Below are 24,999 nucleotides of genomic sequence, written 5' to 3' on the forward strand. Positions count from 1 at the left end.
AACCATCATGAGGTGCATGGCAGATGGTACATCCCATTATACCAGTTATTAGGGTTTCTTCCTGATCCATTCACAGGTGGAGTGCAGCAGTTCTTTCAGTATCTTTGTTGAAGTCTCCCACAGCTTAAACAAACCTGTGACAATTTGTGCTGCCCTAATCTGTATGCTATCAATATCTCCTGTCAGTCCTATCTGGTAAGGGTCCCACACATCTGAGCAATATTATAGAACCAGTCGCATGAGTGATTTATAAGAAGTCTCCTGTACCGACAACTGAATCACTGTGATCATTTCATTTCATATCCAAACGAAGTGTTTCATCCTGGTATTTGTATGAGTTGGCTGATTCCAACAGTGACTGACTGATATTTTAGTCATTTTTTTTAATTAATTATTTTTTTTTTTTTGTGTGTGAAGTGTAAAATTTCACTTTTCTGAACATTTAAAGCAAGTTCCCGATCTTTGCACCACTGTGAATTCTTATCAGGATTAGATTGAAAATATATACAGCTTCTTTGCAACATTACTTGATTGTAGATAACTGCATTATCTGGTAAAGACCTGATTTCATTATTAATATTGTCCGCAAGGTCATTAATATACAACATGAACAGCAAGTATCCCAACACATCTCCTGGGGCACACCCAAAGTTACTTCTACATCTGATGATGACTCTCTGTCCAAGATAACATGTTGTTTCCAGAATGAGATTTTCGCCTTGCAGCGGAGTGTGCGATGATATGAAACTTCATGACAGATTAAAACTGTGTGCCGGACCAAGACTCGAACTCAGGACCTTTGCCTTTCGCGGGCAAGTGCTCTACCATCTGAGCTACCCAAGCACGACTCAAGACCTGTCTTCACAGCTTCAATTCTGCCAGTACCTCGTCTCCTACCTTCCAAACTTCACAGAAGCTCTTCTGTGTCCGCCCTACCAAGAAGTCCTCAATCCAGTCTCAGTTTCTCTTGATACCCCATATGAACGTACTTTTGATGATAAGTCATTTCCAACCGAGAAGCCAAATACCAGTTTTCAAAGAGTTATCTTCAAAAAATGCTTTCCAGTGAAATATTTTCGTACAGAATTTAACCACTAAGGGGCCAACTTTCCAAATACAATGTTAGATGTAGTCTTTTATTACTGAAAGAGAAGCCGACTACAACTTTTCATTGATTTAGCTTCAAAAATGCTTGCATGATGAAATATTTCAGTAAAAATTTTCACTTCCCATTTCAACCCCATAGGGGTAGAATTTCCAAAATAAGTGACACACACATTGTTTTGATTTCTATCCGAGAAACCATATTCAAATTTTCATAGCTTTAGGCTTAACAACACTTTCATAATGAAATATTTTCAAAAAAACATTTCATCCCCTATTTCGCCTCACACACTCCTTTTATTGGTAACCGAGAAGTCAAATACTGGATTCCATAGATGTAGCTTTAAAAATACTTTAGTAGTTTTTTAATAACGATTTATTGTTTTGAAAAAATCTTTCACACACTATTTTACTCCCATGGGAGCGAAATTTCCAAAAATGCTGAAACACAATGTTTCTTTATTTCTGTCCAAGAAACCAAATACCAAGTTTTATAGGTCTAGCTTCACATTTGCTTAATAATGACAAAAGACCTGCCATTCCTGACTTCATTCCCGACTTCACACCCAGAAGGGATGGAATACTGAAAAATCCCTTCTTGAATGATGCCTACAGCATAAGATCAACATCATCTGCAAATTTCAAATTTTTATCGTTAGTGGTATAGGCTGGGTGATGGTGAGTAAGTCAGTCAGTCAGTTGGGACATTGACTTTTATATGCAGAGATAGCTCACAAGTTGCAACACAGTCATAGAAAAATCCACAGTGATTAAGGAAAAGATTTTTTGTACTTACTGACAACAATATTGTACATCTGGTTATGAACTTCGGTCTATGATGACCATCTTGAGACCCATTTGTTGTAGACATTCACAAGCTCGCCGCTTTTCTCAGCTGGATCATTCACAACTTTCACTTTACTAACTAAATGTAGAATATTGATGAAATCTTTGTTTTCATTCTACCCCGAAGGACCTGCCAGAAGGAACTGTACACACATGTGAACTCTGTTACAAATATTTTTATTTTATTACAAACATACTGTTCAACGTCAGTAGTGACAGTTTGTGGGATATTATCGATTCCTACAGTTGAACCCTTCTAATATTTTCTTCTGATATGTATGCCTGAGACTTAAGTAAGAGGGTTGACTGAAAAGTTATACCTCCACCTTTGTAATTCTTCAACAGTTGGCAGTATTTATATGTGGCAGGTACTGGCTTATTCCATAGCCTCTTTTCTACAGCTCCAGTTGGCAGGAAGCCTTTGCACTGAACGGTTGTGTTATTATTGTGTAAAGTTTGAAACCCTGCGCAGACAGTCAGTCAATGCAATTTAAGCAATGTGCAGTTATTGAATTCTTGGCAGCAGAGTGTGTCACCCAAAAGGAGATTCATCAGAGAATGAAAGCAGTTTATGGTGATCGATTTGAGTACTGTGCGTCGTTGGGTGAGTAAGTTTAAAGATGTTGACGTGGGAACATCTGACCAGTGTGACAGACAAAGAGTTGGACGTCCTGTGACAGCAACGATTGAGTTTCACAAGCAAAATGTTGACAGATTGATCCAGGATGACTGTCATATCACTCGAAGAGAAACTGAAAGCACAATCAGCATTTCACAAGAACGTGTGGGTCACATTATTGCTTTGCTTGGCTATCGGAAGATCTGTGCACGACGGGTACCCCGGATGCTGACGCCTGAAATGAAAGCGCACAGACTTGAAACTTGGCAGGAACTCCTCTCGCATTACGAGAATGTAGGTGATTACTTTTCCCATTCAAGTGTGACAGAAGACGAAATGTGGGTACACCTTTATGATCCGGAGACGAAACGTCAGTCTATGGAATATCGCCACAAAGACTTGCTCCAGAAAAAGAAATTTAAGATGCAGCCCTCAGCTGGAAAAATCATGGCCAGAATGTTTGGGACGCAGATGGTGTTATCCATGTTGATTTCCTTGATCATGGCTCATCAATAAATTCAGAGTGCTACATCACAATGCTGCGATCTCTGAAATGACGACTAACGAGTGTCTGAAAGGAAAAGGGAAATGTTTTCCCGCAGCATGACAATGCCAAACTACACACTTCACATGCCACCACAGCAGAACTTAAGAGACTGAATCTCACCACCGTATTCATGCCTAGACCTGCCCCTACTATTTTTACCAACCACACTTACTGGCGTTACAAAACTGGCAGTTTCTTTGTGCATCAGGAAGTGTCTTATCAATCAAACCCCATTTTTAGTAAAGTTGTGCCATAAATTCCTTCTCTCCACATCCACATTTCAATGGTTTCTTTTCTCTTCTTTCCTGAATTGTTTATCATTCAAGTTTCAGATCTTTACAAGGCTACACTTCAGACAGATACATTCAGAAAAGACTTTGTAATGCTGAAATTTGCCTATGATAATGATGTAGGCTGAAGTAATGAATTAAGGTGTATACCAGTGCTAGGATTCGAACCTGAGATGTAGACGTACTAGTGTAAACCACGCAATGGTGATAGCCATAGTGCCAGCGTGACGCAGCGGGTAGTGCAGCTGTCTAGTAAGCACGAGACCCAAGTTCGAATCACGAGGGTGGTACAAACTTTAATTCGTCACTTCAGCCTACATCATTATTGTAATAAAAGTGAGACTCAGTATGTCTCGGGAACGTCAACTGTACAGGGTGTCCCATTTATCTAGACCACCCTAAATAACTGTTTCTCCAGATGAAAATTACAAATTGTTTCAAGCAAATGTTCTTTAGCCAATAGGGGGACATCAGTCAGCGTGATTGCCGACATTGTAGCTTCGTTTTTTACAAAGATGTGAACGGCAGTATGACTTTTTTAAATGGCACCTTGTATTTTTATTCCGTAATTCATTTCCTCTCCTAAAGACCCATTCAACAATGTATCACAGTGTACCACTCACTGAAACACAACGATATTAATTACATAACACAACATTGACTTTGAGCCTGGGATCACAAACTCATCCACTTGCTGGAGTTGTCAGAAAACAAATGAAAACCAAGTAAAAACATAACACAAAATTGACTTTGACTCCCTTGTACCATTGCCCAGGAGTAGAACATTCAAAGGTGCTCAGAGTGGTGACCCTGGACACCGATACACTGGTGCACTCGTTGAATGAAAGAATTATTTACTGCTCCCAGTGTTGCCTGCTGAAGAGAATTACAAGCAAGCACGATACGTTCCTGCAATTCCTCTGGAGTTGTTGGAATATCGCGATAGACAACGTCTTTAATGCATCCCCAAAGAAAAAAGTCCAGAGGATTTAAATCAGGAGACGTAACAGGCCAAGTAACTGTTCCTCCTCGACTGATCCATCTCGCAGGATACCTTAGGTTCAGAACACGACGTGCACGCAAGGCATTACGTGCTGGACATCCATCGTGTTGACACCACGTAAGCATTCTGGTTCTTAGCAGCACTTCATCCATGAAGAGGAGGAAGAATTCATCTGAGGAAGTTGGCATACTCTGTGACGTTTAGACTACCATTGATGAAATAAGGGCCAATAATTGTAGTACCAAGCATCTCACACCAGATGTTAGCTCTGGACCAATAATCCGTGTTCCTTGTATTTACCTGTCCTTTGTTTGAGAAGGAACATTCATCGGTAAATAGAACATCGGAGAAGAAGTTTGGGTTGGTGAGGATTTGCTGCTGTGCCCACTGACAGAACTGTACACGATTCTGGAAATCATTCCCATGCAATTCTTGATGTAGGGTGTACGTGGTAAGGATGGAACCGGTGATGCGCAAGAATAGGATGTACACTGGTTTTAGGAATGCCAGTCCCGTGTTCAAGCTGTCGTGTGCTCACATGTGGATTCATAGCAACAGCAGCGAGAACAGTAACTTCGGCAGCTTCGTCTGTGCAAGTGCTACGACGATTGCGTTGTCGTTGGTTGGAACTTCTCGTTTCCTGAAGCGTCGCAGCAAGATGAGAAAACATCCGTAGGGAAGGTGGGTTCTTGTCAGGATATCGGTATCTGTACAGTTCCGCTGCCTGCATAGCATTTCCCCTACCTACAACAACAACAACAACAATAAAAGAAACGTTATGTCGATGCAGTTTGTAGGAAGGACAGCCTTTACTCCATGCCTACTCTACACAACAGTATTTAAAAGGACTAAAGTACTGTACTAAATGTACCCGTACATAAGAAAACAGTATTGCAGTTACTGTTCTTCTACCTTGCATTCCCCATAGGTGAGTAGCATTTAAACCATCTCTTCGCTGGTGTACATTTTACTCATGCAACTTTTCAACTGACAATGGTTGATGGAATGACGGGTGTGCATTCTACTTATGTTTACATTTGTCCTTGTTAGCGTCAGCATGGGGATGTGGCCCATTACCCCGAGTACCTGCACTAAGCAGTGGGAACATCAATGTCAATGTTGTGTTATGTAATTAATAATGTTGTGTTTCAGTGAATGGCACACTGTGATACATTTTTGAATAGGTCTTTAGTAGAGGAAATGAATTACCAAATAAAAAATACAGGTTGCCATTTAAAAATGTCATACCACTGTTCATATCGTAAAGAACATTTGCTTGAAACATTTTTAATTTGCATCTGGACAAACAGTTATTTAGGGTGGTCAAGATAAATGGGGCACCCTGTATGTGACTTAAATTTATAACTTATGTTGACAAATTTTGCTTCCAGAAATGTATTCCTTAGTATTGCCATTCTCCATTTTATATCCTCTTTAAGTGGCCATGGTCACTTATTAGCAACACACATCTACTACTTTCTGTGTCTCATTTGCAAATCTAATTTTGTCAGCCTCTAGTAATTTAGTATGACTACGTCTATTATTACTTTTGTTGATGTTTATCTTAAAACCTCCTTTCAGGTCATCATCGATTCCATTCAGCTACTATTCCAAGTTCCTTGCCATCTCGAACTGAATCACAAGGTCATTGGCAAGCCTCAAAGTTTTCATCCCCCCCCCCCACCCCCCTCCTTGAAATTTAATTCTGTTTACAATTTTCTCTTTGCTTTCATTTACCAGGCATTCAATTAGCAAAGCAACATTTTTTTCCTCAGCCTGTTTTGGTTGAAATAATGAGAAATTTGTTGTGGGACATCGTGGGATATTCCCACTTCAGCCCCTGTAGTTTGATGACGTTCCAATAGGTGGCAGTGCTGTAGGTAGCATTCAAGATGGCATCTGTGACAGGTGTGTTCCAAGCAGAGAGCTGTCATTTAGTTTCTTCGACAGAAGACCAGGACGTCACAGATATTCATAGGCAGAATGTCCACAGAGACCTGGCAGTGAACAAAAGCACAGTGATCTGTTTCGCAAGGCACCTGTCATCGTAGCAGCTGGTCATGCAAACCTGTCTGATCTCTCTTGTGCCAGCCAGCTGCACACAACTGCTGCTCCTGCAGTGTTGTACAGAGGTTGTTCAAAACATTTTGCACAGTCGTCTCTAATTTTTTTACGTTTTGCATAAGGAGGATGAAATTTTTTGTGAACATACTTGGAACATTTAGCTTTACATTAAGCCTACTCAATGTAGCCCCCATCAGCTGTGACACAGCTGGCCCAACATTCTTTCAATGCTGTAAATGCACTTTGGTAAAATTCTGGGGATTGACTTTTACACCATCGCTTGACACGGTAAATAAGGTCTTTGTCACTATCAAATGTTTCAGTGTGCAGCTGGGCCTTCAGATGACCAAAGAGGTAAAAATCAGACATAGCCAAGTCCGGACAGTAGGGAGGATGAGGAACAATTTTCCAACCCATTTTCCTGATTTTCTCATGCGTCATATGAGCTGTATGTGGTTTGGCATTTGTCATCGTGTAGTCTGATGAGCTGACCATGAAGCTGTGGTCTGTGGGCCTTGATGGCATGTCACAGTTTGTTCAGTGACAAACAGTAACGGTCCCGGTTAATTGTGGAGCCAGGTTCCAAAAAGTCAATGAAATTGACACCACACTGATCCCAGAAGAAGGAGGCCATCACCTTTTGGCCTGCTGTTCGTGAAAGTTGTGGTTTCTTCCTCTGAGGGGAACCTGGATGGTGCCACTCTATGGATTGGGTTTTGCTCTCAGGTTCGGACAAATCAACCGTGTTTGATCCTGGGTAATGACACCATCAAAACCCTGTTTCCACTCTTCAGTAAAGGTCTTCGTGAGACCCTCACACACATTCCTCCTCATCGTTTTCATTTTCCTTGTCAGTAATCCAGGCACCCATCATGCACAGATTTTTCTGTACCCTAATGACTGTACCAGTGATACCACCCTACCCATTGACAAACGAGTCAGCCGACCGCAGTGGCCACGCGGTTCTAGGCGCTGCAGTTCGGAATCCTGCCTCGGGCATGGATGTGTGTGATGTCCTTAGGTTAGTTAGGTTTAAGTAGTTCTAAGTTCTAGGGGACTGATGACCTCAGATGTTAAGTACCATAGTGCTCAGAGCCATTTGAACCGTTTGACAAACGAATCATTTCAGAAAGCTTCATGTCATCAAACACCTGTCATTTTGGATGATTTGATCAATGGTCTCCTTATTCTCATCACTCACTGCTGTCGATGGTCTGCCGCATCGTGGATTGTCCAGTAGAGAGAAATCTCCTTCTTTAAACCTCTGCAACCAACACTGGATACTGCTGCGATCCACTGTGTCCTCCCCATAAACAGGGAGCAACTTCCTGTGAATCGAGGTGGCAGAGTCCTCTCCGGTCTTGAAGAGGAACTCCATCACCGACCATTGTCGCAAACTGACATCTACTTCATGGTCTGTTATGGCTCACTTTTATACACCAACTTGTAACTAAATGTTCCAAGTTGTTGTGGTCTTCAGTCCTGAGACTGGTTTGATGCAGCTCTCCATGCTACTCTATCCTGAGCAAGCTTCTTCATCTCCCAGTAGTTACTGCAACCTACATCCTTTGAATCTGCTTAGTGTATTCATCTCTTGGTCTCCCTCTACGATTTTTGTCCTCCACGCTGCCCTCCAATACTAAATTGGTGACCCCTTGATGCTCAGAACATGTCCTACCAACCGATCCCTTCTTCTAGTCAAGTTGTGCCACAAACTTCTCTTCTCCCCAATCCTATTCAATACTTCCTCATTAGTTATGTGATCTACCCATCTAATCTTCAGCATTCTTCTGTAGCATCACATTTCGAAAGCTTCTATTCTCTTCTTGTCCAAACTATTTATCGTCCACGTGTCACTTCCACACATGGCTACACTCCATACAAATACTTTCAGAAACGACTTCCTGACACTTAAATCCATACTCTATGTTAACAAATTTCTCTTCTTCAGAAACGCTTTCCTTGCCATTGCCAGTCTACATTTTATATCCTCTCTGCTTCGACCATCATCAGTTATTTTGCTCCCCAAATAGCAAAACTCCTTTACTACTTTAAGTGTCTCATTTCCTAATCTAATTCCCTCAGCATCACCCGACTTAATTCAACTACATTCCATTATCCTCGTTTTGCTTTTGTTGTTGATCATCTTATATCCTCCTTTCAAGACACTGTCCATTCCGTTCAATTGCTCTTCCAAGTCCTTTGCTGTCTCTGACAGAATTACAATGTTTTTATTTCTTCTCCACGGATTTTAATACCTACTCCAAAGTTTTCTTTTGTTTCCTTTACTGCTTGCTCAATATACAGATTGAATAGCAACGGGGAGAGGCTACAACCCTCTCTCACTCCCTTCCCAACCACTGTTTCCCTTTCATGCCCCTCAACTCTTATAACTGCCATCTGGTTTCTGTACAAATTGCAAATAGCCTTTCGCTCCCTGTATTTTACCCCTGCCACCCTCAGAATTTGAAAGAGAGTATTCCAGTCAAGTATGTTCACAAAAAATTTCATTCTCCTCCAGCAAAAAATAAAAAAATTGGAGACTGTGCAAAATGTTTTGAACGCTCTTTGTAACATGCGAACACTCTGATTCAAAGTGATCAGACACCTCGCTGCACAATTGGACATTGTTGTGCTGACACACTTGTCCACCATTTGGGGTACTCAAAGGCGTGTGTCCACTGGGTTTCTTGCCACATAACAGAAAACACTAAAGAACAATGAAGGAACATTTGTGCGGAATGTACTCCTCTGGAAGCAGTATGTGTATGATGGGGAGGTCATTGATGCTAGCGACACATTGGCTCTGATGTTGACCAGTGAAGTGGTACTGTGCAGGCATTCAGGCCCTCCCAGTAAGGTGACATTATGGAGATTATGTTGAAAAATGTAAGGATGTAGAGGCTTATCTCACTAGGGGTAAGATAGATACTGCCTACAGGAAAATTAGAGAGACCTTTGGAGAAAAGAGAATCACTTGTATGAATATCAAGAGCTCTGATGGAAACCCAGTTCTAAGCAAGGAAGGGAAAGCAGAAAGATGGAAGGAGTATATAGAGGATCTATACAAGGGCGATGTTCTTCAGGACAATATTATGTAAATGTAAGAGGATGTAGATGAAGATGAAATGGGAGATACGACAGTGCGTGAAGAGCTTGACAGAGCACTGAAACACCTGAGTCGAAACAAGGGCCTGGGAGTAGACAACATTCCATTAGAACTACTGACGGCCTTGGGAGAGCCAGTCCTGACAAAACTCTACCATCTGGTGAGCAAGATGCATGAGACAGGCAAAACACCCTCAGACTTCAAGAAGAATATAATAATTCCAATCCCAAAGAAAGCAGGTGTTGACAGATGTGAAAATTATCGAACTATCAGTTTAATAAGTCACAGCTACAAAATACTAAAACAAATTCTTTACAGACGAATGGAAAAACTGGTAGAAGCCGATCTCGGGGTAGATCAGTTTGGATTCCGTAGAAATGTTGGAACACATGAGGCAATACTGATCCTACAACTTATCTTAGAAAATAGATTAAGGAAAGGCAAACCTACGTTTCTAGCATTTGTAGACTTAGAGAAAGCTTTTGACAATGTTGACTGGAATACTCTCTTTCAAATTCTGAAGGTGGCAGGGGTAAAATACAGGGAGCGAAAGGCTATTTACAATTTGTACAGAAACCAGATGGCAGTTATAAGAGTCGAGGGACATGAAGGGGAAGCAGTGGTTGGGAAAGGAGTGAGACAGGGTTGTAGCCTCTCCCCGGTGTTATTCGATCTGTATATTGAGCAAGAAAGCTATAATTGTGTGAATCTTTTTGTTGTGCCTATGGTGACTCAGCATCTCCGCTATATGGCGAGTGGCAACGTTCCTTCTCTGGTATTGTTACCTTCAGTGTTGCATGAATAAAAGAACTTAATTGGAATTGGACATTAAAATATAAATTCAAACCAGATCACAAACACTTCAGCTTGCAAACAATAAATATACATACCAATTACATCATTGTCATGATGAACCATCGTAAATAAAATCGCACATGGTACCACATAGACCTTACAGATAGCAAAGAGTTAAAGTAGCTTGCTACTTACATGTCCATGCAGCTACCCTGGGGATGTGATGTCAACAATAACTAACACCCTGCTTATTATTGCAGTTTGTGTGCTAAATTTTTGTAGCTTTACGTAACATTACAATGGCACCTTTAAATACTAAAATATGTTCAGTAATTATGTTAAAATCAGAAGTAGTGTAATGAATGTGGTACTTATTACTATTGACGTCGCATACCAAGTTTAGATGAATGGAAATGTCAGCAGAAAGCTCAGTTTAAATGTCTGTTATCTGTAACGTCAGTGTCATACCATATGCGATGCTACTTACACCTAAACCTATATTTACCCACATACTTCAAAAGCCACTGTACACGTATGGCAAAGAGTGCCCTGAGCCACTACTGGTCAATTCCTTTCATGCTCTGATCATAGATAGAGCGAGAGAAAAATGACTGTCTATATGCCACCGCACAAGACCTAATTTCTCGTATCGTGTCTTCATGGTTCTTATGTGAAATGTATGTTGGCAGCAGTAGAATTATTCTGCAATCAGCTTCAAATGCTGGTGCTCTAAATTTTCTCAATTGTGTTCCTCGAAAAGAATGTTGCCTTCCCTGCAGGGATTCCCATTTGAGTTCCTCAAGCATCTCCATAACACTTGCATTGTTCTTTGAAGACACCGGTAACAAATCTATAGCCCACGTCTGAATTGCTTCAATGTCTTACTTCAGTCCGATCTGGTACAGATCCCAAACACTCGAACAGTACTCAAGAATAGGTCACACTAGTGTTCTACATGTAGTCTCCATTACAGATGAACCACACTTTCCTAAAATATTTCCAATAAACTGAAGTCGACCATTCGCCTTTGAACTTTAGTTAAAATATAATACTCCATTGATTACTGTTTCCAAAAAAATGTTTACCAAAATTGCCATTTGATATCGCTTTGCAGTGTTATGCCCAGATATTTAAACGTCGTGACTGTGCCAAGCAGGACACTGCAAGTGCTGTATCTGAACATTACGGGATTGTTTCTCCTACTCATCCACATTAGCTTACATTTTTCTACATTTAGTGCCAGCTGCCATTTGTGACAGCAACTAGAAATTTTGTTTAAGTCATCTTGTATCCCCCTACAGTCACTCTCTGATGATACCTTACCATACACTGCAGCATTACCACCAAATAGCTGCAGGTTGTTGCTCACCCTCTCCGCCAGGTCCTTTACTTGTGTAGAATATAATAGCGGTCAAATGACACTTCCCTGGGTCACTCCTGACAATACCCTTGTCTCTGATGAACACTCGTCAAAGACAACACAAGGGGTTCTTTTATTTAAGAAGTCTTTGAGCCACTCCAGTATCTGTGAACTTATTCCGTATCCTCGTATCTTCATTAACAGTCTGCAGTGGGTACCTTGTTAAATGCTTTTAGGAAATCTAGGAATGTGGCTCTGTTGCCCTTCATCCAAAGTTCGCAGTACATCGTATGAGAAAAGGGTAAGCTGTGTTTCGCCTAAGCAATGCTTTCTAAAACCGTGATGATTTGTGGACTTAAACTTTTTGGTCTCTAGGCATTATATTTGTAGTCAGAATATATTCTAGAATTCTACAGCAAACTGATGTGAAGGATATTGGTCTGTAATTTTGTGGGTCCATCTTTTTACCCTTGTTGTATAAAGGAGTTGTGAGTGCCTTTTTCCTGTCTCTTTAGACTTTGCCCTGGGCAAGAGATTTGCAATAAATGCAGGCTAAGTAAGGAGCTAGCATTGTAGAGTACTCTTTTTAAAACCATATTGGCGTTCCATGCGTGCCTGGTGACTTAGTTGCTTTCAACTCCTTATGTTGTTTCTCTAAGCCAGGGATGCTTATTACTATGTCATCCATTTGGGACTGTATGTAATGATAAAAAATCAGAATCTTTGTACAGCTCTCCAGCATGAATGATTTTTTTAAATGCGGAATTCAAATTTTCAGCTTTCACTTTGCAATCTTCAGCTGCCACACTAGACTGGTTAGTGTGTGACTGAATGGAAGCTTTAGCTGAGTCATCACAACTTGAATGAAATTAATGTGTAATTTTTTGGTTTGTACTGCCTGATTCTCATTACGTTTGTTATTCATGTAGCACCGAAGATAGCTACACAGTAGCTGAAATTGATCAAATAAACAGATTAAAAAATTCACGACTGATGCTGGCCTTCCTCCTGTCTTGGACCTTGTGAACTGTGGAGCGAGTGGACACATCTCAATGCCTGAAGAACTGATTCTGATGGACTTCTTGAGAAGGTCTCTCTGATCTCCTCTACCATTTCACCAGTGTGCGTTTTCTGCCAGAACAACTGTCTGTTTACACTCCTAGTGACAAGGAACTTGTCATACTGAGCGTTAATCATCATGTTTGGTGCCTGCCGTTGAAATTCAGGTCAGAAGTTTCTTGGAAAGCAGTGGGTGTTCCGATTTCACATACCACGCCATGCATTGGGCTCGCTCTTGAGGTGTAAACTTTTTTGACAATAATTTGGCACCTGAAAATAGAAGAAATTGTTAAGAAAAAAAATCTACATAACATTTTCTGTGTTGGTGTATACAGGGCCACAAACTGCAAGTATCTATGTCTCATAATTTTTTAATTACATTTGGAAATGGTTGAAGATTTCATCATGACACTATGTATTTTGCAGCCACATTAACAAAATTGCCATTTGTTTGAGAGGTCAGGTATATTGGTTTGTTCTAGTATCTCCGGATGTTGTCGGTACGTGAATACAGTGAGATGCGTGTGTCCGGCAGGTACGAGGACCAGCTCCAGCAACAGCAGCAGGTGAACGAGGAGAACCTGCGAAAGCAGGAGGCGAGCGTGGAGCGGCAGGAGGCGATGCGGCGCGCCACACTGGACCGTGAGCTGGAGATGCGCTCACAGCTGGAGGCGAAGCGCGCCGAGGCGGAGGCAGCCGCTCGCGCCAAGGCGGAGCGCGAGAACCGCGACATCGCCCTCGAGCAGATCCGCCTCAAGGCCGCTGAGAATCGCACCACCGTCCTGGAGTCCATCAAGTGAGTTGAAAAAGCCTGCCCGGGAGCCCGTGCACCGGGTCATTCAACATTTCCTTACCTTATAGTACATGAAAAGTAATATATTTTAAATCTGTGCAATAAACATGTGGGATTTCTACATCTACATGGCTACTCTGCAATTCACATTCAACTGCCTGGCAGATGTGTCATTGAACCACCTTCACAGTTCTCTATTATTCCAATCTCATATAGCACACGGAAAGAACAAACACTTTTATCTTTCTGTGCGAGCTCTGATTTGCCTTATTTTGTTTTGGTTACCATTTCTCGGTATGTAGGTTCATGTCAAAAAAATATTTTTGCATTCGGAGGAGAAAGTTGGAGATTGAAATTTTGTGAGAAGATTTCGCTGCAACGAAAAACGCCTTTGTTTTAATGATGTCATTCCCAAATCCAGTATCATTTCAGTGACATTATTTCCCCTATTTCACTATATTATAAAAATATGCTGCCCTTCTTTGAACTTTTTCGACATCAGTCCTATCTGGTAATGATCCATCAGTTCTATCTGGTAAGGATTCCACATGGCGCAGCAGTATTCCAAAAGAGGACGGACAAGTGTAGTGTAGGCAGTCTCCTTAGTAGATCTGTTACATTTTCTATGTGCCCTGCCATTAAAACGCAGTCTTTTGTTAACCTTCCACGCAACATTTTCTGTGTATCCCTTCCAATTTAAGTTGCTCACAATTGTAATTCGTAGGTATTTAGTTGAATTTATGGCATTTAGATTTGACTGATTTATCGTGTAACGGAAGTTTAACGAATTTCTTTTAGCACACATTTGAATGACCTCACACTTTTCTTTATTTAGGGTCAGCTGGAAAGTGGCAATTTTTGCACCATACAAACATCTTTTCTAAATCGGTTTGTAATTTGTTTTGATCTTCTGAGGACTTCACTAGTCGATAAACGACAGTATCATCTGAAAACAACGTAAGACGGCTGCTCAGATTGTCTCCCAAATCTTTTATATAGATAATGAACAGCAGAGGGCATATAACACTACCTTGAGGAATGCCAGAAATCATTGTTTTTATCTTGATGACTTTCTGTCAATTACTATGAATTGTGTTCTTTCTGATAGAAAATCATGAGTCCAGTCACACAAATGAGACAATATTCCATAAGCACACAATTTCACTACAAGCATTCCGAAAATCCAGACATACAGAATCAATTTGAAATCCGATGTCGGTAGCACTCAACACTTCGTGCGAGTAAAGAGGTGGTTGTGTTTCACAAGAACGATGTTTCCTAAATCTGTGTTGACCATGTGTCAATAGACCATTTTCTTTGAGGTAATTGATAATGTTCGAACACAATATATGTTCCAAAACCCTGCTGCATATTGACCTTAATGATATGGGCCTGTAATGTAGTGGATTACTCCTAGTACCTTTCTTGAATATTAGTGTGATCTGTGCAACTTTCCAGTCTTTGGGTACGGATCATTTGTCGAGCCAATGGCTCTACATGGTTGTTAACCATGGAGCTATTTCATCAGCATACTCTGGAAGGAACCTAATTGGTATACAATCTGGACCAGAAGACTTATTTTTATTAAGTGATTTAAGTTGCTTCACTACTCAGAGGATATCTACTTCTAAGTTGCTCCTGTCGGCAGCTGTTCTTGATTTGAATTCTGTAATATTTACTTTGTCTTCTTTGATGAAGGAATTTCTGAAGGCTGTGTTTAATAACTCAGCTTCAGCAGCACTGTCTTTGATAGTATCTCCATTGCTATCATGCAGAGAAGGCATTAACTGTGTCCTGCCTCTAGTATACTTCGCATATGACCAGAATCTCTTTGGATTTTCTGTCAGGTTCCGAGACAAAGTTTCATTGTGCAGACTATTGTAAGCATCTCCCAGTGAAGTCCGCGCTAAATTTTGAGCTTCTGTAAAAGATCGCCAATCTCAGAGATTTTACATCCATTTAAATTTGGCATGTTTTTTTCGTTGTTTCTGCAATAGTGTTCTGACCTGTTCTGTGTACCAAGGAGGATCAGATCGGTCATTTGTTAATTTGTTTGGTAAAAATCTCTCAGTTGCTGCCAATACTATTTTTTTGAGTTCAAGCCACATCTGGTCTACACTTACATTGTTAATTTGGAAGGAGTGGAGGTTGTCTTTCAGGAAGGTGTCAAGTGAATTTTTATCTGCTTTTTTGAATAGGTATATTCTTCATTTATTTTTGGAGGATTTGAGGTTTGCAATATTCAAGCTTGCTACGACAGCCCTGCGTTCACTAATCCCTGTACCCATTTTGATGCTCGTTATTAGCTCAGGACTATTTGTTGCTAAGAGGTCAAGTATGCTTTCACAACCATTTACTATTCTTGTGGGCTCATGAACTAACTGCTCGAAATAATTTTTAGAGAATGCGTTTAGCACAATTTCGGGTGATGTTGTATGTGTACCTCCGGAATTAAACATGTATTTTCACCAAAATATTGAGGGTAAATTAAAGTCACCACCAACTTTGAGTTGGGTATGTGTCTGAAATCAAACTCAATTGTTCTTTGAACCTTTCAGCAATTGTATCATCCGAATTGAGAGATCGGTAAAAGGATCCAATTATTATTTTATTCCAGTTGCCAAGAATGACCTCTGCCCATACTGACTGGAACTATCTACTTCAATTTCACGACGAGGTAAACTACTTCTAACAGCAGCAAATACGGCACTGCCAACTGTGTTTAGCCTATGCTTTCGGAACATCATTAGGCTCTTTGCAAAAATTTCGGCTGAGCTTATCTCCGGCTTTAGCCAGTTTTTGGTGCCTATAATGATTTGAACATCAGTGCTCTCTACTAGCGCTTGGAGCTCTGGTACTTTCCCAACACAGCTACAACAATGTACAACTGTTATACCGATGGTTCCTGTATCTACGTTCTTCCTGTGTTCGGCCTGCACCTTTTGTGACTGAAGCCCTTCTTGTGTTTTCCCGACGCCCTCTTACATAAAAAAACCGCCCAATCCATACCACACAGCTCCTGCACATGTAGCCACCTCTTGCGTATAGTGGATACTTGTCCTATTCAGTGGAACCCCAACCACCCTATGGTGCAAGCTGAGGAATCTGCAGCCTACACGGTCCCAGAACCGTCAGAGTCTCTGATTCAGACTCTCCATTCGGCTCTGTACCAGAGATCCGCAGTCGGTCCTGTCGACTACGCTGCAAATGGTCAGCTCTGCTTTCATCTCGCAAGCAAGACTGGCAGTCTTTACCACTTCTATTAGCTGCTCGAAACCAGAGAAAATCTCTTCAGATCCAAAGTGACACACATCATTGGTACCAACGTGAGCCACCACCTGCAGATGGCTGCACCCTGTGCTTCTCATGGCAGCTGGAAGGACCCCGTTCCATGTCAGGAATGACTCCAGTCAGTATGAACATGGAGTGCACATTGGATTTTGTGATTTTATTATAATTTTTTTATTTCAAATAACCCTTTTAGACTTGATGCTGTTCATGGGTATGTGGCTGGATTTCATCATGCTGACATCGCAATGTTTCGGTGGTCCTACTTATAATTCAGCCACATATCTTGCTTCGGTCCTTATCTCTCATGTGGGGAAATGTGAAATGGGATAATATATCCAACTTGATCAATTTTAGTCAACACTTGAAGCCACTGTGCCTTGGAACATCTGACCTTTTAGTTAGTTTTGGTGTTGTTTCACTTTTTGCTCTGGTACCTTTGGAGTAGTCTTTGTTGCTAATTGGTTTTTGTATGATAAAACGGCTCAGCTGTGTCACAATGTATTGACATAAACATATTTTTTATTTAATGATCCATTTTTTTTAACAAACTGACTGTATGACAGTGGGAAGTCCTCTTTTCCGTATTGTTGCCAATCCTTTCAAGGAAGATTTTGATGATACTGCACTCAGAACAGCTCTTAAACCCACATATATTTTTGAAATACGTGGATGATGTTTTTATCATTTGGACACATGGAATGGAAGCTTTTCATACATCAAACTTGGGATGGGAATGGAAAAAGATGGCAAATCACCTTTTTTGGTTGTTTTAGTACATAAAACAGAAAGTAGGACATTAAAACATAGCACATGGTGGAAACCTACACATACTGACCACTATCTCCATGGTACTAGTTGTCATCCACCACATTGACGCATGGGAGTTTTGCGTGCACTGCTTAAGAGAGCTTATGCTATTTAGGACTTTGATAATTTGACACATGAAATGGATTACTTTAAGGTTGTTTTCAGACAGAATGGATATACTGATCATCGAATTGTTTGTGCTGTTTACTTTGGATCACCATGGGGACCAACAACAGGACCTTGAAATCAGTTGCTTTTTACCTACTGCAGGGAATTCAAGAATCCTCAAATAATAATTGAAAAAAAGTGTCCTTTTGCCTTTGGCCAAGACTAGAGCCCTTCTTGGATCTGTTAAAGATGATTTGGAACTATAGAAGCAAGAGATATAAAATTCCCTGTCATTGCAGAAAGGCTTATTTTGGACAGTTTATTTGCACAGTTCATGACTGGTGTATGGAACATCAATGCCACACGTTTGCTCCAGCGTGAAAAATCTACTTTCACTTAACATTGTCTCAGTGAAGGGCATAATATGTCATTTAAAGAGAGACAAACTATTACTCTGACTTTCCATTATTGGGATTGTGTACTTTAAGGAAACCATCGAAATAAGGTTATGCAATGAAATTATTAAGAGAGATAAAGGTTTTCCCTTAAGTGAGATGGAGCCTCCTACGGCATAACCCTGCTTTTACAACCCCAGAATTAACACTTTCCTGCTATTTTATGACATTTTTTATTGCTCCCATCAAATTTCCTGTGTCCACAATGTTAATTCACACCCATTTTTGCATCAACATTTTTCCGCAGTTTATGCTTTATGAAAAAATGTTTGTGGAGAAAAAATGGGTCAAATTTCTTCCTTCACTTTGTCTTTTTTGTGGACCTCCAGTTTTGATGTTAAGATTATTGTTAATCTCATTCCTGCTCCTCATTACTTTAGTCTCCCTTTGGTTTACCCTCAGTTCATATTCTGTACTCAGATTGTTAATTCCATTCAACACTTTCTGTAATTCATCTTCAGTTTCATTGAGGATAGCAGTGTCATCTGTGGATCTTATTATTGATCCTTTCACCATGTATTTTAATCCCATTAGACGACACCCCTGTCTTACAACCTTTTTAATATGAGCACGTCATTCATGGTCATCCATTCTTAATACTCTCTATTGGTTTTTGTACATATTTTATACTATAGATCTTTCCCAGTTACTTATTCCTATTTTTTCTTGTAAGTTTGAATTTTTTGCACCATTTTGGATTGTTGAATGCTTTTTCAAGGTTGTTAAATTCTATGAATGTATCTTGGATTTTTCTTCAATTTTGCTTTCATTATCAATCACATCAGAACTGCCTCTCTGCTCCCCTTACATTTCCAAAAGGCAAATTTATCATTACCTAATATATCCTGAATACGTGATTCGTTTCAGAACGCACATTCCATCATTAGGGGTGTGTGGGAAACCAGTCACATCATTTTTCGATTCAATGTGGTTGTGGATGAATATCAGATAACTACATTGGCCATACCACTGACTTTTGATTATTACACTCCGCAGTCAGTTTGGATTTTGTAAGTGTGCTAATAAATAAACAAATATTTAATATAAAGTCACATAACTTCATGATTTCATCTAGCTGGTAATAATATGGTATGGCAGAATGCCGGTGGCTATTGGTTATCTCTGAGTTTTCTTATCTTATTGAACTGAAATAGATGAATTTGGTTTCCCACATACACCTGATAATGGATGGTGTTTTCTGAAATCAGTCATGTATATTGCATAAATAGTCAATACAAACATAGAGGAACCTCTGTGTCTTCGTGACACCATTGCAAACAGTGATGAAGACATTGAAAGTGCACATTCTGTCTGTCAAATAAGTCTCCTTGTGAAAAGTCTTTCATGGCGCCAGCCACATACACATTTATGTTTTCATAACAATTGGATTGTAACTTTGTAATTGTGTAAAGTTCATCACAATTAAATATAAGGGGCATTCAAATAGAAACTAGCCAGAGGCATAATTATAGAAACCAGTACCTCTGTGTTACAAGTATTGACCCTGGCTGTTGAGACACTTGTCCCACTTTGACACATGTCAGTGAATGGCTGTCTCATAAAAGTCCCAGGGCTGCGACGTTAACCAGTTCCCCACATACAGCTGGACGTCGTCGTCCGAGGTGAATCGTTTGCCCCTCAGAGCCTTTTTAAGGGGACCAAAAATGGTGTAATCACAGGGAGAGAGGTGCGGACTGTATGGAGGGTGGCCGAGAACCTCCCATTTGAATTTCTGCAGGAGTGCCGCGACTGTGTTGGCAGTATGAGGCTTTGCATTGTCGTGGAGCAAAATGACTCCACGGGTGAGATTGCCTGGTCGTTTTGATTTGATCGCTTGGCAAAGAGTGGTCAAGGTTTGCAGGTAATGCTGGGCATTCACTGTTGTCCTGTGCTGCAGGAAGTGAATCAGAATTGGGGCATCTCAGTCAAAGAAGAATGTCAGCATCACCTTTCCTGCACTCGTGTGGATGGCCTTGGCCATTTTTGGTGGTAGTGACCCTAGATGCTTCCACTGGAGGCTTTGTTGTTTTGATTCTGGTTCGAAGTGATGACACCGTTACTCATCTCCAGCCACCACTCGTGCCAGGGACGCATTCCCTTCCCGAGCGTAGTGCTGCAGATGAGGAAGACAGAGGGCCATTCGACATAATTCCTGGTGTAGTTGAAGACCGTGGGCACCCATTGGGCACACTCGTTGCGCATGTGCAGTCGTTCCTTCACGATGGTGTGAACACTTCAGACTCGCAATCCGACCACGGTGGCTATTGAGTCACTGTCACTCGGCGGTCCAAGGTAATGAGTGCATCCACCAGTTGGACGATGTCATCGGTAGTGCAGTGTGGTGCTCCAAACAGTGCATCATCGGCTAATGACATCTGTCCTTCCCTGAAGTGCTTGTGCCATGTCTTGACCCTTGCAAGGGACACGCAGTGTTCACCGTACACTTGTGACATTCGTTGATGAATGTCCATTCCTCCTACTCTTTCCGCTGTCGGAAAACGAACACCACCTCTTTGCTTTCCTGTTGACGCATTCCGTGTCGCTGTTTGCAATGCGATTGACAGTGTTGGACGATTGGTGTGTGCTGCTGCTAGCTGTGTATAGTCACATGACATGCACACGTGCCCTCTAGCGACGGGCTGTGAACTTCCACATTCTGAGCGGAACCACACCTCGTTACAAACGCCACGATATTATCCTCCTGTCACCTGTTTGTGCATTCCAAAGTCCGGCTCGTTTAGTTTTGAACGCCTCTTATACTTTACATACATCGTCAGTTCAAAAAGTTTCCAGGCTGCTTTTATTTCTGGTGCATAAGCAACTCAATGCAGTAATTATTGTAGCAGCTTCAATTAACAACTGCAAACAACAGATGTGCATCTGAGCAGTCAGATCTGAACAGACAGTTTTAAGTAGTTGATGTGCAGCCATAATGCACCATTGTTACAAATTGCATTGTGGCAATAAGCATAATGTGTCTAAATTAGTGTTCAAGACATTCTACAAAATTAAAATGTAGTATTGTATTGGTGCTGAATAGGTTGCTTCAAAGATAGCCATACAGCTGGTGAAAAATGGCTCACTTGACACGTGTTGGATTTGTTTCCATCATCAGATATCCAAATGCACAGACGATTGCAGGATGCAAGTGTTACTAGATGGATATTTAATATAAGCTGAGAGGCTACTGTTCTTTGAACTGAGGGAACAGGTGGTTCACTTAGTGCTGTCTGGACTATAGGGTGAGTGGGTAATGATGTTCAGTTCAGACTTTTCCAGGAGAGTGGTGGTTTGTGGGCAAGTGTTGTCACAGAGAATGCTTACGCCTTTGCGAGACTTTCCTTTTCACCAGCTCCTAATTGCCCATTGTCAGATTTTTCAGCGTTTCACAGCATTTATTGCGATCATCGAGTTGACTGACCGGACCCCACTTCAATCCCAAAACACGGTTGCGACGACTTTACTGGCATTGTGTGTTTTCAATTTAGTGGCTTGGACAAAGAGGAACATCAACACTCACGTGACTGTCATTTGGTTGCAGGTGTAAAGTATGAGGGCTGATCAGTAAATGATAATAATTTTTTATGGTCATAATTTCTCGTGCTAAAATTTAATCTTATGATATTCTGTTAGCTTAATGTGCAACAAGCACGCCATAGTAGTTTTGTTGTTGGGACTCCTGGTTCCCGCCTTTGAGAGGCAGGAAAGGTCAGAAATGTCCAGTATAACCTACTGCTGTTATGGAGGTAACATGCGAGGAACATTGTGCGGCTTTGAAATTCTGCTTTTGCCTCAGCATATCTTCAGATGAGGCCAATACAATGTTACAGGCCTATGGAGAGTCTGTTCTTCCCTACAGTACAGCTTGAAGATGGTTTAAAGTGTTTAAAGAAGGGAGACAATCAATTTCAAAGGAAGGTGGACCCGGCGCTCCAGTTATTGCTCTTACAGAAGAAAACATCAACACTGCTGCTGTCATTGTGACAGAGGATCGACAAATTACCTTAAGATCACTTTCTGAAATACTGAACATTTCACTGGGTGCCACCCACATGTTGGTGACAGAAAAATTACACGTGACACGTGTTTATGCGTGATGGGTTCCGAGACTGTCTATTCCCGAACAAAAGGACATTCGCGAGCAGGTCTGCACGCAGTTAAAGTTGATGTTAGAGGAAGATCCAGAGTTTCTTTCAGATGTAATCACTGCTGATGAAACTTGGCTACATCATTTTGATCCTGAGAGCAAACAGCAAAGCTCAGTGTGGAAATATCCTTCATCACCAATCCCCAAAAAAGCAAAAGTGGTTGTTTCTGCTGGGAAAGTTGTGGTCATCTCATTCTTTGATATTCGTGGAATGGTTTATCAGCATGTTGTACCTGCACATACATCAGTAACTGGACAATGCTACAGGGATGTCCTGAAAACATTGCAAGTCCATATCAGGTGCAAACGACCACATTTCCGTGAAGCAGGCTGGATGCTGCACCCCGATAATGCGCGGTCGCATATTGCCAATGTTGTTACTGAATATCTTGCAAAAATCAACGTGAAGTGCATCCCTCACCCTCCCTATAATCCGGATTTAGCCCTGTGTGGCTTTTTTCTATTCTCTAACATGAAGAAATGCGTGTGAGGCATTATCAATCATCAGAAGCAGTGGTGAAGACTGCGGAGGCGATTTTGAAGGACCTCTCAAAAAATAATTTCCCGCATGTATTTGAAGACTGGCAGAAATTCTGGGACAAGTGCGTCACATTCATGGGAGACTACTTTGAGAAGGACCATCAAAATTATGAGGATGAGTAAAGGTATGCTGTCAAAAAAATTATGATCATTCTTTATTGAACAGCCCTCGTAAATTGACCAGGTTTTGTCATCTGTGACATTAGAGTCCAAAGTGTTGTCCTGTTCGTCTGCTTAGTGGTGAAGAAATCTGTGGGTGAAACTTTCTCATTGCTCTTTGTGGTCCCCAGCCAGCATTTGCAGTGCCCACCTCGTGCACACTTTCAAATTTTGCAACTTTGGTGCTTGGCAAACCTCAGGAACCAAAGTGGAGAGATCAACCAGAGTAATCCACCAACCTCCAAGCACGGTTCATGCAACGTTTGTGACTGTCTTGTTGTAAATTATTGGTCCCTCGGTACCTTGTTTGTGGTGAGTTTCATTATCACAGGTTGGAAATCTCTATGCCATTTGTGAATGTTTTTGATGTCAGCGCATACACTTCCGTCAATTGGTGATGAATTTCAATTAGTTCAACAGCTTTTGCATACAAAAACCAAATAGTGTCATGCACATGCTGGTGGCATCTGACAGGAGCTCCCGGCAGCTTCTGAAATCAGACTGATCGACCCAGGGAGGTGTACGCACTGATCGGAGCAGTGTCACCGATAGGTGCACGAATAGTTTGCTCTGCATCCTCAGTTCTTTGGGTGGGGGCTTATCATTTTGGGTTACCCACAAAATTTCTGAAATTACAGCAAGCACACAGTATTCGAGGCTGACAGCAATGTGAAGCTGCATGGATGACTGAAAACGACAGGTAATCTGAAATAAACTTTTTTCCGGAATCTGCTATTTAGTGTATTTACGAAACTTGCTTCACACAGCATTTGAAATCCCACTGTGTTACTTACTGGAAACTGACAACTCATTTAAAAAATCACGCTGGAGTTTGTATGACTTGCTTTCAGTTTGTTTGTGGGAAATAATCTTCCAGATTCTTCTGCTTCTGATTCTGCTTTTCATTGAGATTTTTCCTGATGACAGTTCATTTTCCCGAGAGGCAAAACGTAGGCAAAGTCGAGCAAATTTTGTCCTGTTCACTATAACAACAGATGGATGCACTTCAGTGTCTTAATGTGCATGATAAAGGATCTCTCGGTCACCTTGTCTTCACTCTCTTTCTCTATCCAATACACTTTTTTTACTATACATGCATCACTTACAAGTTTAGATCCTGATGTAAATGTTTAAATGTTCTCAAATGTTTTCCCTATGTATGTCTTCACAACCAAAAATTTATATCCTATACAAAAATACTCATTTAATTACAAAAATATACTCCCAGGTTGTATTGATTTTATTTTACTTGTATTTATTTTTTGAAGATGGTCAGCCGACAGTAATCCAGACCCAGATTGTCAGGTGTTTGCAGTATTTCCAAAAGTATGCTAGGTAAATATTCCTTAAATGTGTTTTGTGGAGTAATATTTACCTTACTTTGCTGAGGCTGTAAGGATTGCAGTGGGATTCAAAATTTTGTCACGCTACACTGTGTGCTCTACTGTAATCTGGAACGTGACCATATCTAGTCACGCAGCTGACAGAGTTCCTGGTACAGCCGGGTATGAGGTCTATTAGAAAAGAATTTTCTTTTCCGGGAAATAAAAACTGGCTTACGTAGAGCATTGGACACTAATCGTGATCAAAGTATTTCCCGTGGGACTCCACACACTTATCCCAGTTGTGCTGCCACTGTTGGAAGCATGCCGAAAAAGCCTCTTTCTGAATAGAGTTTAAATCAGCTGTCGTTGCTGTCATAATGTCCTCTCTTGTCTGAAATCTTGTTCCGATCAGTGACCTCTTGAGTTTTGGGAACAGCCAGAAGTCACAGGGGCCATACCAGGAGAGAGAGGAGTCTTTTGAAGCACAGAATCATTGTTTTTTCTGTGAAAATAACTCTGAGTCAAGGGGGAGGAACGCGTTATAATATTGTCGCAATGGAGGTGCCAATTTCACCTTG

At 41.0% G+C, this 24,999-nt stretch overlaps 1 protein-coding gene across 1 annotated transcript in view; it reads left to right on the forward strand.

The window, feature by feature from the left end:
• LOC126108713 (ATPase family AAA domain-containing protein 3) overlaps positions 1–24,999 on the forward strand; it is a 111,935-nt gene that overhangs the window by 18,855 nt on the left and 68,081 nt on the right. Inside the window, exon 3 of the mRNA XM_049914030.1 lies at positions 13,332–13,592. Within this exon, the coding sequence (XP_049769987.1) occupies positions 13,332–13,592 (261 nt within the window). The remainder of the gene's footprint in view (positions 1–13,331; positions 13,593–24,999) is intronic.

This window comes from Schistocerca cancellata, chromosome 11, assembly GCF_023864275.1.
Source record: "Schistocerca cancellata isolate TAMUIC-IGC-003103 chromosome 11, iqSchCanc2.1, whole genome shotgun sequence".
Lineage (NCBI taxonomy): Eukaryota > Metazoa > Arthropoda > Insecta > Orthoptera > Acrididae > Schistocerca > Schistocerca cancellata.